Source organism: Scylla paramamosain, chromosome 1, assembly GCF_035594125.1.
Source record: "Scylla paramamosain isolate STU-SP2022 chromosome 1, ASM3559412v1, whole genome shotgun sequence".
NCBI lineage: Eukaryota > Metazoa > Arthropoda > Malacostraca > Decapoda > Portunidae > Scylla > Scylla paramamosain.
The window spans coordinates 10079112-10091513 of NC_087151.1; the positions used below are offsets into that span (position 1 = coordinate 10079112).

At 42.3% G+C, this 12402-nt stretch overlaps 3 protein-coding genes across 8 annotated transcripts in view; 1 reads left to right on the plus strand and 2 right to left on the minus strand.

Moving 5' to 3' along the window:
• Positions 1-6706, minus strand: part of LOC135100045 (uncharacterized) — a 28257-nt gene extending 21551 nt beyond the window's left edge. Inside the window, exon 1 of the mRNA XM_064002949.1 lies at positions 6595-6706. The gene's annotated coding sequence lies outside the window, so the exon portion shown is untranslated. The remainder of the gene's footprint in view (positions 1-6594) is intronic.
• Positions 271-7287, plus strand: LOC135101376 (tektin-4-like). Its single transcript, XM_064005319.1, has 7 exons — positions 271-480; positions 1439-1590; positions 1749-1915; positions 2264-2499; positions 2885-3001; positions 5284-5472; positions 6667-7287. Exons 1-7 carry the CDS (start codon positions 271-273, stop codon positions 6799-6801), a joined length of 1206 nt encoding a protein of 401 aa, XP_063861389.1. The 3' UTR covers positions 6802-7287.
• LOC135100021 (uncharacterized) lies at positions 7285-11111 on the minus strand. 6 transcript variants are annotated; one of them, XM_064002868.1, is made up of 8 exons: positions 10813-11111; positions 10240-10460; positions 9938-10059; positions 9690-9802; positions 9373-9539; positions 8283-8467; positions 7960-8070; positions 7285-7667 (listed from the first exon to the last, which is right to left on the minus strand). In XM_064002868.1, exons 2-8 carry the CDS (start codon positions 10454-10456, stop codon positions 7470-7472), a joined length of 1113 nt encoding a protein of 370 aa, XP_063858938.1. In that variant the 5' UTR covers positions 10457-10460; positions 10813-11111; the 3' UTR covers positions 7285-7469. The 6 variants fall into 6 exon arrangements, with proteins under 6 accessions (XP_063858938.1, XP_063858948.1, XP_063858954.1 ...); XM_064002878.1 differs by having other exon boundaries at positions 10240-10385; positions 10813-11107; XM_064002884.1 differs by having other exon boundaries at positions 10240-10385; positions 11081-11104.
• Positions 11112-12402: the final 1291 nt, after the last annotated feature.

The following is a 12402-nucleotide window of genomic DNA, read 5'->3' on the forward strand; positions in this document are numbered from 1 at the left end:
AACTTTTCAATAAATTTCATAGCTAACACGAACAGATCACAATAGTGATTCCATAAATCAATCATTAGTAACCACGACCTCCTGAAATTTTTAGTCGCATGTTGTATCCCCTTAATGTGGGCTATTCTTATACAAAGAAGGAAAAACAGTGCTCTATAAGATACAGCGAGAGAGAGAGAGAGAGAGAGAGAGAGAGAGAGAGAGAGAGAGAGAGAGAGAGAGAGAGAGAGAGAGAGAGTAGTACCTTAGATATTTTACAAAAGTAGTGGTATGGAAAGAAGTCAGATTGATCTAAGGGTCGGACCTCGACCACTCACACGCCACACGCCGGGACAGCGAGGCCACAACTTCTCGTCTTACTTCCCATATGTACTGCTGCTGGTGAACAGGGGCTACAGATTATTTAAAAGATTCGCCCATCTGCTTCGCCGCGCCCGGGACTCGAACTTGGGTCTTCTCGATTGTGAGCTACACTACCCGGTGTGTGTATGTGTGGGTGTGTGTATTTGTGTGTGTGTGTTTGACTGAATGATTGTGCGTGTGCGTTCTATATGTTTCTAATGTTTCATAGTTGTGTTTAATGGGTTTAGTGTAACATCAATTTGTTAGACCACGCTAATTATTGGAATTATGCTGCTTACTGTGTAGTGATGAATGAAATATCTATATGTGTGTGTGTGTGTGAGCGAATTATGAAATTTGAGCAATAGTAATTAGTCAGTTATATTGCTTCTTATTCAGCAATGCACATCTAAATAAAAACGTCACACCTTATTTATGACCCACTCGCTATGTCCTTTTCTAGTTGTACAAGTACTTATGTACTTGACGGGCTCACTCAGTTATCAAAGAAGTGGAGCTTGCATGGCGCGGTGGATGGAGTTTTCGTCGTGAGAACTTCTATCCTGGTCTTGAGATATTGTTTTGACCACGCGGTTGTTATGACGACGGGGAGGACGCTTGGCTCAGTAGTGCCTGGCCTCCGCCACCACCAGGGAAGACAGTGTTATCGTCCTTTTACTTTTGGTCAGGTACCTCAACTTACAGCGTTGCTACTGCCTTTTTTTCTCTTCTTTTCTAAGAATAGAAGTTTACACAAGATTATTATGGATATGTCGTCAGGTTATGAGTTCACGTCATGGAGTCGTGTGTGTGTGTGTGTGTGTGTGTGTGTGTGTGTGTTTTAATTATTCCCTACTTATCTGTACTGATAGTGAAACAGCAACAACAACAACACCAACAACAACGACGACAACGACGACGACGAAATTAAAGAAAAAATATGCACCTGAGAGAGAGAGAGAGAGAGAGAGAGAGAGAGAGAGAGAGAGAGAGAGAGAGAGAGAGAGAGAGAGAGAGAGAGAGAGAATATTAACAAAACAAGCTTGTCCACTCCACTCACACCCCTCCTGTCTCCAGTTTGCCTTGCTCCTGGGAGATGGAGGGCCCTGCGGTGGTGCAGGCTGTGGAGGAGGTGGGCCTGCCCAGTGCCCGGCAGGAGGTGGCAGCCCCGAGGGAAACCACCACCTTCACAGGTCTCGTGCCCCACACCCAAGCCAGAGATGTGAGACCAGGTAACCGTCCTTACAGGTAAGTGACGCAATCAATCACGTTTTCTCGTTAAGTTACCTGTATCGTCACCTTTCCGGGATCTGTTGCAACACTGACCGATTAACTGTGCGCCTGTTGCTGTGATAATGTTAATAATAATGATAATGCTGATGATGATAACAAAACTCCTTTCCCAGTGCCGTGGACGTGACTGGGATGCGCGAGAGGCTGGTGAGGGCAGTTTCCCCGCTGCAGACGGTGGAGGAGGCGCGGGGCGGGAGAGTTCACGCCTGCTCTCTGGGCGGCCCACCACCTGGACCGCCACACCCATGCACAGGACCTCCTGCAGCGCTCCGAAAAGTTAGTTCGTTTCTGGCGCTCAAATATTATTCATGAAAAATAAAGAAATAAATATACGAGAACAGTACTGTACAGCTAATAATTATTTTTTTTATTTATTTATCTTTCTAGTTGTTAGTTTTAATGAATGCTCTCTAGATCTGAAACGGAGGTCATATAAAGTTGAATTTCTGCTTGTTCCTCATTCTAAAATACGATTTATTGCCAAGAAACATTTTTGAATAAAGTAAATACATGCAAAACACAGGCATCTAGAGGATATAGATGTCAGTTTATTATTCTGATAAAATGTTCAGCAAAACTATACGATAGGAACATGATGTGAGGTTAGCTTTAAATCTAATTCCTCCAGCTCCTTATCCTCCTCCATCTCCTCCTCTTCCTTCCTCCTCTCCAAGGCTACGAGGTCAGAGCCGCCGCACGGAGACCTACACGGAGGAACGCACCCAGTCGGCGGAGAATTCGGTGACTCATGGGCTGGACCAGCGCCTCGCTTCTACCCTGGAGCTCCGCACGCACCACCACCACGCCATCAACAACACCATAGACGAACTGGCGCTCCAGAACACCATGAAATCGCGACTGCAGGTGGGGATTGAGAAGTTCCTTTGTGGTCCATGTTTCGGGGAAGGTCTAATGAACTGTGCAAAGAAAGGAACCGTTTTTGATGGAAACAGCTAAGAGACGGTTGATTGAATTAAGGGTCCGTCAGCCAGTCGGTCAATATGGGAACATCGGACACACTTGGGGGGCGAGGGGTCCTCAAGAGCACGGATTCGAATCTTGGCCACGGTCCGAGTTTAGGAAGGGCATCCACTCGGGTTAAAGGTTTCGAAAACCCAACACCAAAGTCCTTTGTTAGGAGGCACCGTTCTAACCTAGATAAATTAGGGGAACCCAGACGTAAAATCCGGAAAAAGTAAGTCGGTCAGTGTGTCTCTCAGTTCAATTCATAAGCCCCCTGCCCTCCTAGGTGGCCCTGTTCGCGCTGGAGCTGCCAGAGAGGAACAACGAGGAGTGCATCCACATAAGGAGATTTCGATTCAGTGTGGACAGGACGCGAGACCCGGTGGTGTTTGCTCTCAACAAGGTAATACAGATGGAACCTCCCTGTCATTATTATTATTATTATTATTATTATTATTATTATTATTATTATTATTATTATTATTATTATTATCAGAGAGAGAGAGAGAGAGAGAGAGAGAGAGAAGAGAGAGAGAGAGAGAGAGAGAGAGAGAGAGAGAGAGAGAGAGAGAGAGAGAGAGAGAGAGAGATTCTTTGTCAATGTAACAACGAATATTTATTGTGTACTAATTTTTCATTCTCTCTCTCTCTCTCTCTCTCTCTCTCTCTCTCTCTCTCTCTCTCTCTCTCTCTCTCTCTCTCTCTCTTTCTCTCCGTTTTTAGCTAAGCATACATCAGTATTTTTTGTCCAAAGGTGCACTGTCGTGTGCCACCTATTTAAAGGACAATGTATAGCTTAACTTAGCCTAACGTGGTTCAGTATTAAAAGTTAAAACCATATACAAGTATACAAAAATGTGCAAAAACTATATTCAGCTACAAAGAAAGTGTCTTGAAGCGATTTAATAGTTCCACAGTTTGTCCCAAATGTAGTTCACTGTACTGTATATTATGTTGTATCAGTATGATTGCCTGTGTGCATCACTGTCACTATCACTGTGTTTGTAGTGTCAGGGAGACTGTCTCTGTCTCCAGGCGTAAGCCGCCACTTTCACGCTTTGGGTGTTCATGTGACGGATTTGAGACACAACGGCTATGGAAATATCCCACATCCTGGAGACGTGACCCATAAAGGTGCGGATGTGCTGGCTGGCTCGGGAAAGCGTCACTTCCATTGTGTTTCTGATCAAGTGTACCGTTCTTATGCACCGTGTAGCGATCCCTGGAGATTGGTGCATCCCAGCGAAATGTGGCGCTCCCTGCACCTTCTCCTTGGGAACACTACTATCTCTGTAACGTTCCAGTGAGTTGATGGGACTCGCAGGCCTAGGTTGGGCAGAGGAGTCTGCAGCATCCACCAGTCACAGAGCCTGATAACGGATGCTTTTCAGTTTATTGGTGTGGGGATGTAGCTGTTGACATTCAGTAGAGGGAAGCATACTCTAGTGAGAGCCGTATCTGGGTCTTACAGACCAAGAGCTTCCGTCTCCTGTCGAGAAAACCAGCCATCCTTTGCAGGGCGGAAACTCTGTTGGAGGCCTTTTTGGCTATGGTCTAGATGTGGCCATCAAAGCATAGTGTTCGGTCCACCTTTACTCAAGGAATCTTGATGGATTCCTGAAGCTGAAGAGGAACACCACCAAAAAGCAGTCTTCCTTACACTGCTGGTCTGGCAGTGGGAGACCTAGACATCACCACTGCCTGAGTCTTCTCCGAGGCAATGGTTACCTGTTAGCGTGCACCCAACTCCTCTAATACCCTTAGCTGCTGGTTGATGTCATCAGCAGTACACCTGCTTCCTTCTCTGGGATAGGTGTAAGAGAGAGTACATTCATCAGCAAAGGCTGAGACTGCTGACGGTTGCCAAGGATCATCCACATAGACTTTCCTCAGGACTGATGCCAACACGGGACCTTGTAGTACTGATGCTTCCACTGGCAGGGACTCTAATGCCTGACGTTGACGACGACTTACAAGGTCCTTCCTTGTAAGGTGCAGCAGAGGGCCGCCCCGGATGCCTTTTGCATGAAGTTTTCCACCAGCCCTCCTGGCCACACTCTTTTTCTCTTTTTTTTTTTCTTTTTCTCACCTGTAAGAACATGAACGCCTATAGATAAGATTGCTCCCTGCCTTCTTCACTAATGTTTGAAGAGAGTGTCCGGATGGCTGGCAACACACTGGTTCTCTTCTTCCCTTATATAAGTGACACAAAAGATAAGTCCTGAATCATTACTTTACCCAAGTTTGTTGAGAATTCATTGTACTCTATTGAGCTTTCAACTTTCCTTCTTTCTTTTTCTTTTTCCTTTTCTTTTTTTTTGCTTTCCTTCTTCCTTCTTTTCCTTCTTTCTTTCTTTCTACCTTCGTTTTTTTTTCTTCTCTTTTATTAGTCTTGCGCGAATATCCTTTATTCTTTATGTCCCCCTTTCCTTTCTTTCTTCTTCCCTTCCTTCCTTTTTCATTCTTTCATTCTTATTATTCCTTCACTTCCTCCAGCATACCTTCCTCGTTTCCTTCATTCCCTTCATTCTTTATTTTTCTTTCCTTCTTCCTTTTTTTCCTTTCCTTTCATTCCCTCCCTCTTCTTTCCCTTCTCATCCATGAATCTCGATCCTTCCCTCCTTTCTCCCCCTTGCTTCTCTCCTTCCTTCTTATCTCTGTCTCAATCTGCAATGACCCGAACAGGAGAAGGAGACACTGAGTACGGGTCGCAGCCTCCTGACACAGACGCTGAAGGAGACAGAGGCACAGATCAGTCGCCTGCTGGAGGTCAAAAGGCTGCTGGAACATGACTGGTCCGACAAACAGGAAGCCTTTCAGCTGGACCACTTCGCCGCCAAGCTGGCCAACGACCGTGTCAAGGCGCAGTTCAAGGTGGGTTGTCAGGGAAAGAACACTGGTGGTGGCGGTGGTGGTAATGGATTTTTTTTTACCAGAATTGTATTGTTAAATTCGTTATTATTTTTATTGGCGTTGTTTTAAGTATTAGTGATGGTGATAGTATTATTATCATTATTATTATTATTATCATTATTATCATTATTAGTAGTAGTAGTGGAGTATTATTACTATCATTATTATTATTATTATTATTAGTAGTAGTAGTAGTAGTAGTGGTAGTAGTAGTAGTAGTAGTAGTAGAATCAGAAGAAGAAGCAGCAGCAATAGCAGCAGCAGAAGCAGCAGCAGCATTTTATTATTGTTATTATTATTATTATCATTATTATTGTTATTATCATTATTATTGTTATTATCATTATCATTATCATTATTATTATCATTATTATTATTATTATTATTATTATTATTATTATTATTATTATTATTTTCAATATCATCATCATCATCATCATCATCAGCATCAGCATCATAAGTAGTAGTAGTAGTAGTAGTAGTAGTAGTAGTAGTAGTAGTACTAGTAGTAGCAGTAATGATATTAGTGTGAGTGGAATCTGATAGAGAGTGGTCACTCACGTCTCTAATCCATTATGTACCAGAAAGAGAGAAAGAAAAAAAAATATCAGTAACCATGACAAGATGTTAGTGAAGTGACTGATAACCTTATCAATCTGGAACAATGTTTTGTGGTTATGTTATCCTTGTTATATTTCGTTAAACACGTAAAGATCTTTATCAGATCCCTCTTATCCTACGTCTCTCTAAAACAATGTAAACTTGAAAACTTCAGTCTCCTTTTGTAAGGAATATTTCTCATCCTTTTTTTTTTTTTCATTTCTTGTTGTACTAATTTTAATAGACCCGTATCTCTCCTGTATAATAGAGACCAGAAAAGATCCACAGCATAATCTACAACAGTTAAGGTCTGACTAGTGTCAAATATAAATTTGACATTTCTTCGGGACTTCTGTTTTAACGCTCCTGAATATAATTCCTGATATATGATCTGCTTAATTTTGGGGCACTATGCATTGTTTATTTCTGATTTAAAGCACACCTGATTATAACTCCCAAATATTTATCTTTCTTTGAACTTACCAGAGCCTCCTTCTCTAATGTGTATCTGTTATTTGGATCTTCTTACGTTCTTGTAAATACTGCCCTTCACAGGCTGTGTCGGCGGCCCTGAACGAGGGAGTGTCTGTGCCAGACACGTGGAGACTGCGCAGCAAGGAGCATCTGGATGTGTGTCGCAGGGAGATAACGACGGGGAGTCAGCTGAGGGGCGCTGCTGATCAGGTATGACTTCCCCAAGGTGAACTAAGGTACTGTACCCTTCACGGCAACTTTTTCGTAACACACACACACACACACACACACACACGTCCGATTAAAGCAACTCTCATCATTGTAACTGATCTGAACCTTGTAACTGATCTGAACCTTCTTGAGGAAAACTGCACGCAGTAGCAGCAGCAGCAGCAGTAGAAGAAGAAAAAGAGACTGAGATACATGAAGGTGTTGTACAGCTTAACATGAAATGAATGACAAACTTACTACAAGTACCTGACTCTGGAAAAGTAGATTTCAAGATATAAAGGGATCACTTCATTATCTAGATTTAAAAGCAGGTCTGTCCAACTCGTGTCAGGTCGGATCAGACATTTTCAAGCCATCATCTTACAAAGAGACTTTTATATTTGAAGCGATCCGCTGCTCAACTTAGTCGTTCCTATCATCTGACATTTCAGATATCTTACGACCGGTTGTGTTATTTGAGAGAAATACTTTTAAGAAATCTGATCCCAAGTTTCTTTGCCAAGCATATTTTCAACAACAAAATAAGTTATAACGCTTTAGGGGCTAATCTTTATCATTCTTTTCTCCTTGGATGGCCTCCTGACACATTAAAATTAACCTAAACAAAACAGTAACTAACGCCAAACAGTATGCTTGTTCCAACACCTTGTCTCTCATTTCTTAGCACCTATGTCAACCGCTCTACGCATTATTGCCAGTAAATAGTCTTTGACATTCGGCGGAGCAGGGCTGGTAGGGTCTTCACTGGGAGGCCACATTGGCTGGTGCGAGTCAGGATGATCGAAAAAGCCAAACGTGACACGATGTAGTCGCCCGGGCTGGTATTCACTGGGCACAACGACGCGATGCATCTGAACAAACAGAAGACACAAGAGTAAATAGACATCCTTGGCATCACATTTTCGTGTCCGTACTAAACAATGAAAAGCTGATTGTGTATACAGCATCTCTTCACAACCTCTATCTGGATGGGAATGGAGGCGTCCGCTATGCCAACGCCATCCTTTACCATCACGGATACCACCTCCCTTTCTTATATGGAAGTCAATTGATACAGAGAACCTAAAGAGGAAAGCTCGTTCCATTAAAGTTATAATGTTAGGTGCTGAATAACCTAGCGATCCTCTCTGAACACCGACTCACCGGTGCTTTGAACCTCTTGTAGGAGTGGAAGTGGAGGAACTCCCCCGCCAGTAACAGTATGGTGCCGGGAACGTAGGCCACGTCCACCCACTGCCCAGCTGAGTCACGAACCTGCCAACATTGAGGTGCTGCACCTATGACACGTATCGCGAGAGTTGTTCGTACTATGATTCACGTCTTGGCTTTTTCTCTTGATTTCTCAAGGAAGTAATAGACTTGGTATCACGAGGTAGTAAACATAGGCAAGCAAGACTTTACCTCCACTTAATGATTTGATTGAATTTCCAATATTCATTTATTTATCTACGTTACTATTCACTTACCTGCAAGCCTTTCGAGTCGTTGCTGAAAAGAAGGGTTATAGTAGTGTAATCAGCGTGAGCACCGAATCCAACCACTTCCTCTTGATCACCAGAGGCCAGTGGGTAATAGTTCAGACGGTAAGTGCTGAGGCTGTTCTTGGTGCCGCTGTCCTGGTGCATGTTCACGAAGTAATCTCGATTCTTTCCTGAAAAACGTTTATAATAAAAAAGAAAGATGCATTAAAGTCTTCCAAATAGTAATGACATTCGTAATGTCAAGTAAAAAAAAAGACGGACTTTTTTATTTGCTTACAAATTTCTATCACTCATGCTCTTTCTTCTGCTATATGTGAAAAGGTAATAGAAAATTTATGAATATGGGTTTGTCTTGTGAAATGTTCGCATATCGTCATTTTTCGTCCATTACACACCTAAAACTGAGTGATTTCTCTGAGTCTCTCATGATAGGTTTATTTTCATAGGAATATGAATATGAAAAGTAGGGCTAATTTATTTACCCCGGGCCGAGAGTAGTCCACCAATCACGTACAATACTTCTGTCACGTGGCGAACGGACGAGGATCACGTCCACCCCCCTCCACCCCCTGCAGTCATGTGCGCCATTGTGGTTTGCGAGCACAGACAATAATAAATAATGTATGGTACAGTTGCTGAAAATGCAGCAATTTGCAATAAAAAAGATTATCTTTACACTTCTTACTATACTGCTCTTTATGCTGCAGCTTTGTGAAACTATGGAAAAGGAAGAATTCCTAGAGGATGAAATTTTGTTTGGAGTTGATTTTGATTTTTGACAAATATTTAAATACCGAATTTCATTTTTTTTTCTTTTTTTCCTCGAGCAATAAGAATATTTATTTACTATTTTATAAAAAAATAAAACCATAGCCTTTAATCTCCTATCCTCCCTAAATAAAACGCTTTTTGAATAAAAGAAATTGGTCAATAACTAGGGGAGAATATAAAAAAGATAAGCAACTGAACATGAGGTCGACACATTTTCCAATCGCCCTTCAGTCTAACTTTTCGCAACACTGAACCTCCAGAGGCACAACAAGCGCCACGACGAGGGTTTGGCGACAATACTTACCCACACTGAGGGCGAAGCAGGTCATCAGCCTCCGAGAGAGGGTGCGACAAAACTCATGCAGAGGCACTAAAAGCGTCATAAACAGCGGTACTTCCTCATTATACGGGCCGTAACAGGCTGGATTGAAGACGAAGCCTTCATGCAGCTCAGGACCTGCTCCAGCAAATCTGCAGAAAATATTAAGCCGTTAATGATAATACAGAAGTGAAGCCCATTAACCTCCGTCCCTGGAAAATTAGGTATACCTACATTTCATGATTATTTCTTGGTAAAACCATCAAATACATGGAATGGAAATTACGATGTTTTTTTTTCACCTTTCGGAGTTCATCTTGATGTATCCATGTAAATTCATATCTTTAGCCCAACGAATCTTAACCTCTTCTTGCTGCTTGAAGAAAGCAACACCAGTGGACAGCATTTCATTGATCTGAAACAGTGAACCACCAGTGCTACAGTAGTACCTTCTTTACAACCCCACCGGCATCACCATCACATTGACCAAATATCACCATTTTCAACACCAACATCACCCACGCATGGAAGAGCCTGCAAACATTCTTACCAGGTGGTCAGGCACGCCATGGCCGGTGAGGTAGGCACATCCTATATCGCTGAAGGCCTGCTCCAGCTCGCGCGTCACGCGTTCCCACTCCTGCTGGCAGGGCTCCTCCGCGTGGTGTGCGCCTGCAGGAGTATGGGGAGTCACATGCTTCAGGGTCCACCTTGAGGAAAGCTTATTAACTCATTATATATGTCAGGTACACCAGAGGTTGTATAACGAGAAGTCGGTGCTTCCCAAGGGCAACATTTAGAGGAACTTTGTGTCTTATCCCTGAAGGCGGCCAAGATGGCCACAGCACCCACCTAGGTCACCCACGTCCACGGTGGGCACCTTGCTGCAGGGAGGCGCCTCGCTCTGCATGCTGCTGCACCTGCTGTGCCTTCTGCTGCTGCTGGTTGTGTTGCAAGCGGTGATGCTAGTGGTGGTTGTTCTGTTGGGGCAGGCGATGCTGTTGATGATAACAGGACGAACTCTGTCACAGTCTGTTCCGTGTTTTGTGTGTAGGAAATTAGAACACATTAAGCTGAAAATAAAGTCAAGCACTGAGGATGTGTGTTTGATTTCCTTGATCGAGGATGATATGTTTTATAGATATAAAGATTTATAACGATATGGGGTCCGAGATTTATCCTAAAATAATCCTACACCAATGCGACATTCCAAGAAGGAAATAACTGAGAGAAAGGAAAAATTTCCTTGTCACCATGAAGGAAACACAGATTTTTCATCAATATCCATACAAGCGAATCACTGAACCGTCAACCCTCAAGCGGTTGCAGTTCATGATGATGAGGCGTTATAGCAATATAATTAATGGTTTTAGAAACAGTTCCTTGCTTCTCTTAAATGGTATTTAAATAAAGTTTTGTATATACCATTGTATTTGTTGTAGATGATATGGTACATTTTAGTACCCACTCCACACAGCAGATTCCAATAGTGATCGTTTGTAAAATGGGTCATGAATATTGCGGAGCGATAATTTGCTTTGCACTCATCATGATATATCTGGTTTTTGTTTTACCAAGTATTTGCTTATTTAAGTGCTCCATAACTAGTTGTCTTGAAAAGAAAGAAAAAAAAACTTTTATATCAATGTCAAAAAGTAACGCGCAAGCAGGAGCAGAAGCCGCAGACACCAACTTTCTCGAATGTCGAACTCATACTGACTGTTAGGGATGGGCGGGAACCGAGTCCGACGATTCCGCCGCGGCCGACTAGGAACCGAGTCCAAAGTCTGGGAACCGAATCCTAACGAGTCCAAGTGATTATTAATTTGTACGGCACCTCAATTTATCAAACATTAGAGAATATGTTTTAGAAGTAATTATGAAACAAAATACGTTTGATAAAATACTGTTAAAATGAGGTAGAACGTACTGAAATTGCATGAATCGTGTCCCTGCACGAATATTACAGAAATTGCATGAAAGTCAAAGAGAAATTTCACTCAAGCTGGCCAATAGCAGCACCGCTTTAGTGTTGCCATAAGAATCTTTTTTTTTTCTTTCTTTTTTTGTGTGTGTGTTCATTGGTAGATGTCAGGTGACATCACAACTAGGTATATATAATGGGTGCCCATCTCGCACGCAGCTCCTGTGTCACTTTGTTTGCTTTTGTCACTTTGTTACTATTACTGTAAGCTAGAGATAAGATTTGTTTTTGTTGTATCTTGAGTGTCAACCAGATATATATAAAATCATAATGTAAATAAATATAGATAAAAAAAAAATCTATAAATAAAAACAGTAACGTGGTCAATCCCACATCCTATCTTTCTCCAACTTTCTTTCACCTCTTCTCTTCCCACCCACTTTCTCTTAGCTAGCTATCTTCCTCTCTTCACCCACTTAAAAAAAAAAAAAAAAAAAGCACGCAGCTCTTAAGAGGCTAAACCAATCCAGAGGGGGTACCCGTGCAGTTGCGCCCACAAATAAATTTACTCTCATTTTCCGGATGCATATGAACTTACTCATTATTCACTTATACTGCAACTCTTCCTTTCTCAAATTATCATATATCTAAATTTTACACTCTAATTTTTTTTTCAGGCGCACAGATTTAAAGGTATACAACTTACGTACTCACCAAACTTGCGCGGTAACGTAACTTTTTCAAGCAAACAACGTGACAAAATTAGCTTTGTGTTTGTCAGCCATAGCACCCAAGAGAAACAGAATTGCTCCTGTGTGGAGCTATATGGAGCAGACATCTTCTGACGCTGTCACATGCTTGGTGTGCAAAGATGCAGTAAAGTTTTGTGGTGGTACTTCCAGCATGTTGAAACATCTCCGCACGAGACATCCTATAGAATATGCTTAGTTAAAAGGGGACGTGTCTGAAAAGGCTGCCAGACCGTCTACTTCAGCTCAGCCTTCTCTAATGGAGACAATCACAAGGGCTCAGCCCTATAAAAATGACTCGAGCAAAAAGAAGGAATTTGACGAGCTGGTAGTCAGAATGAT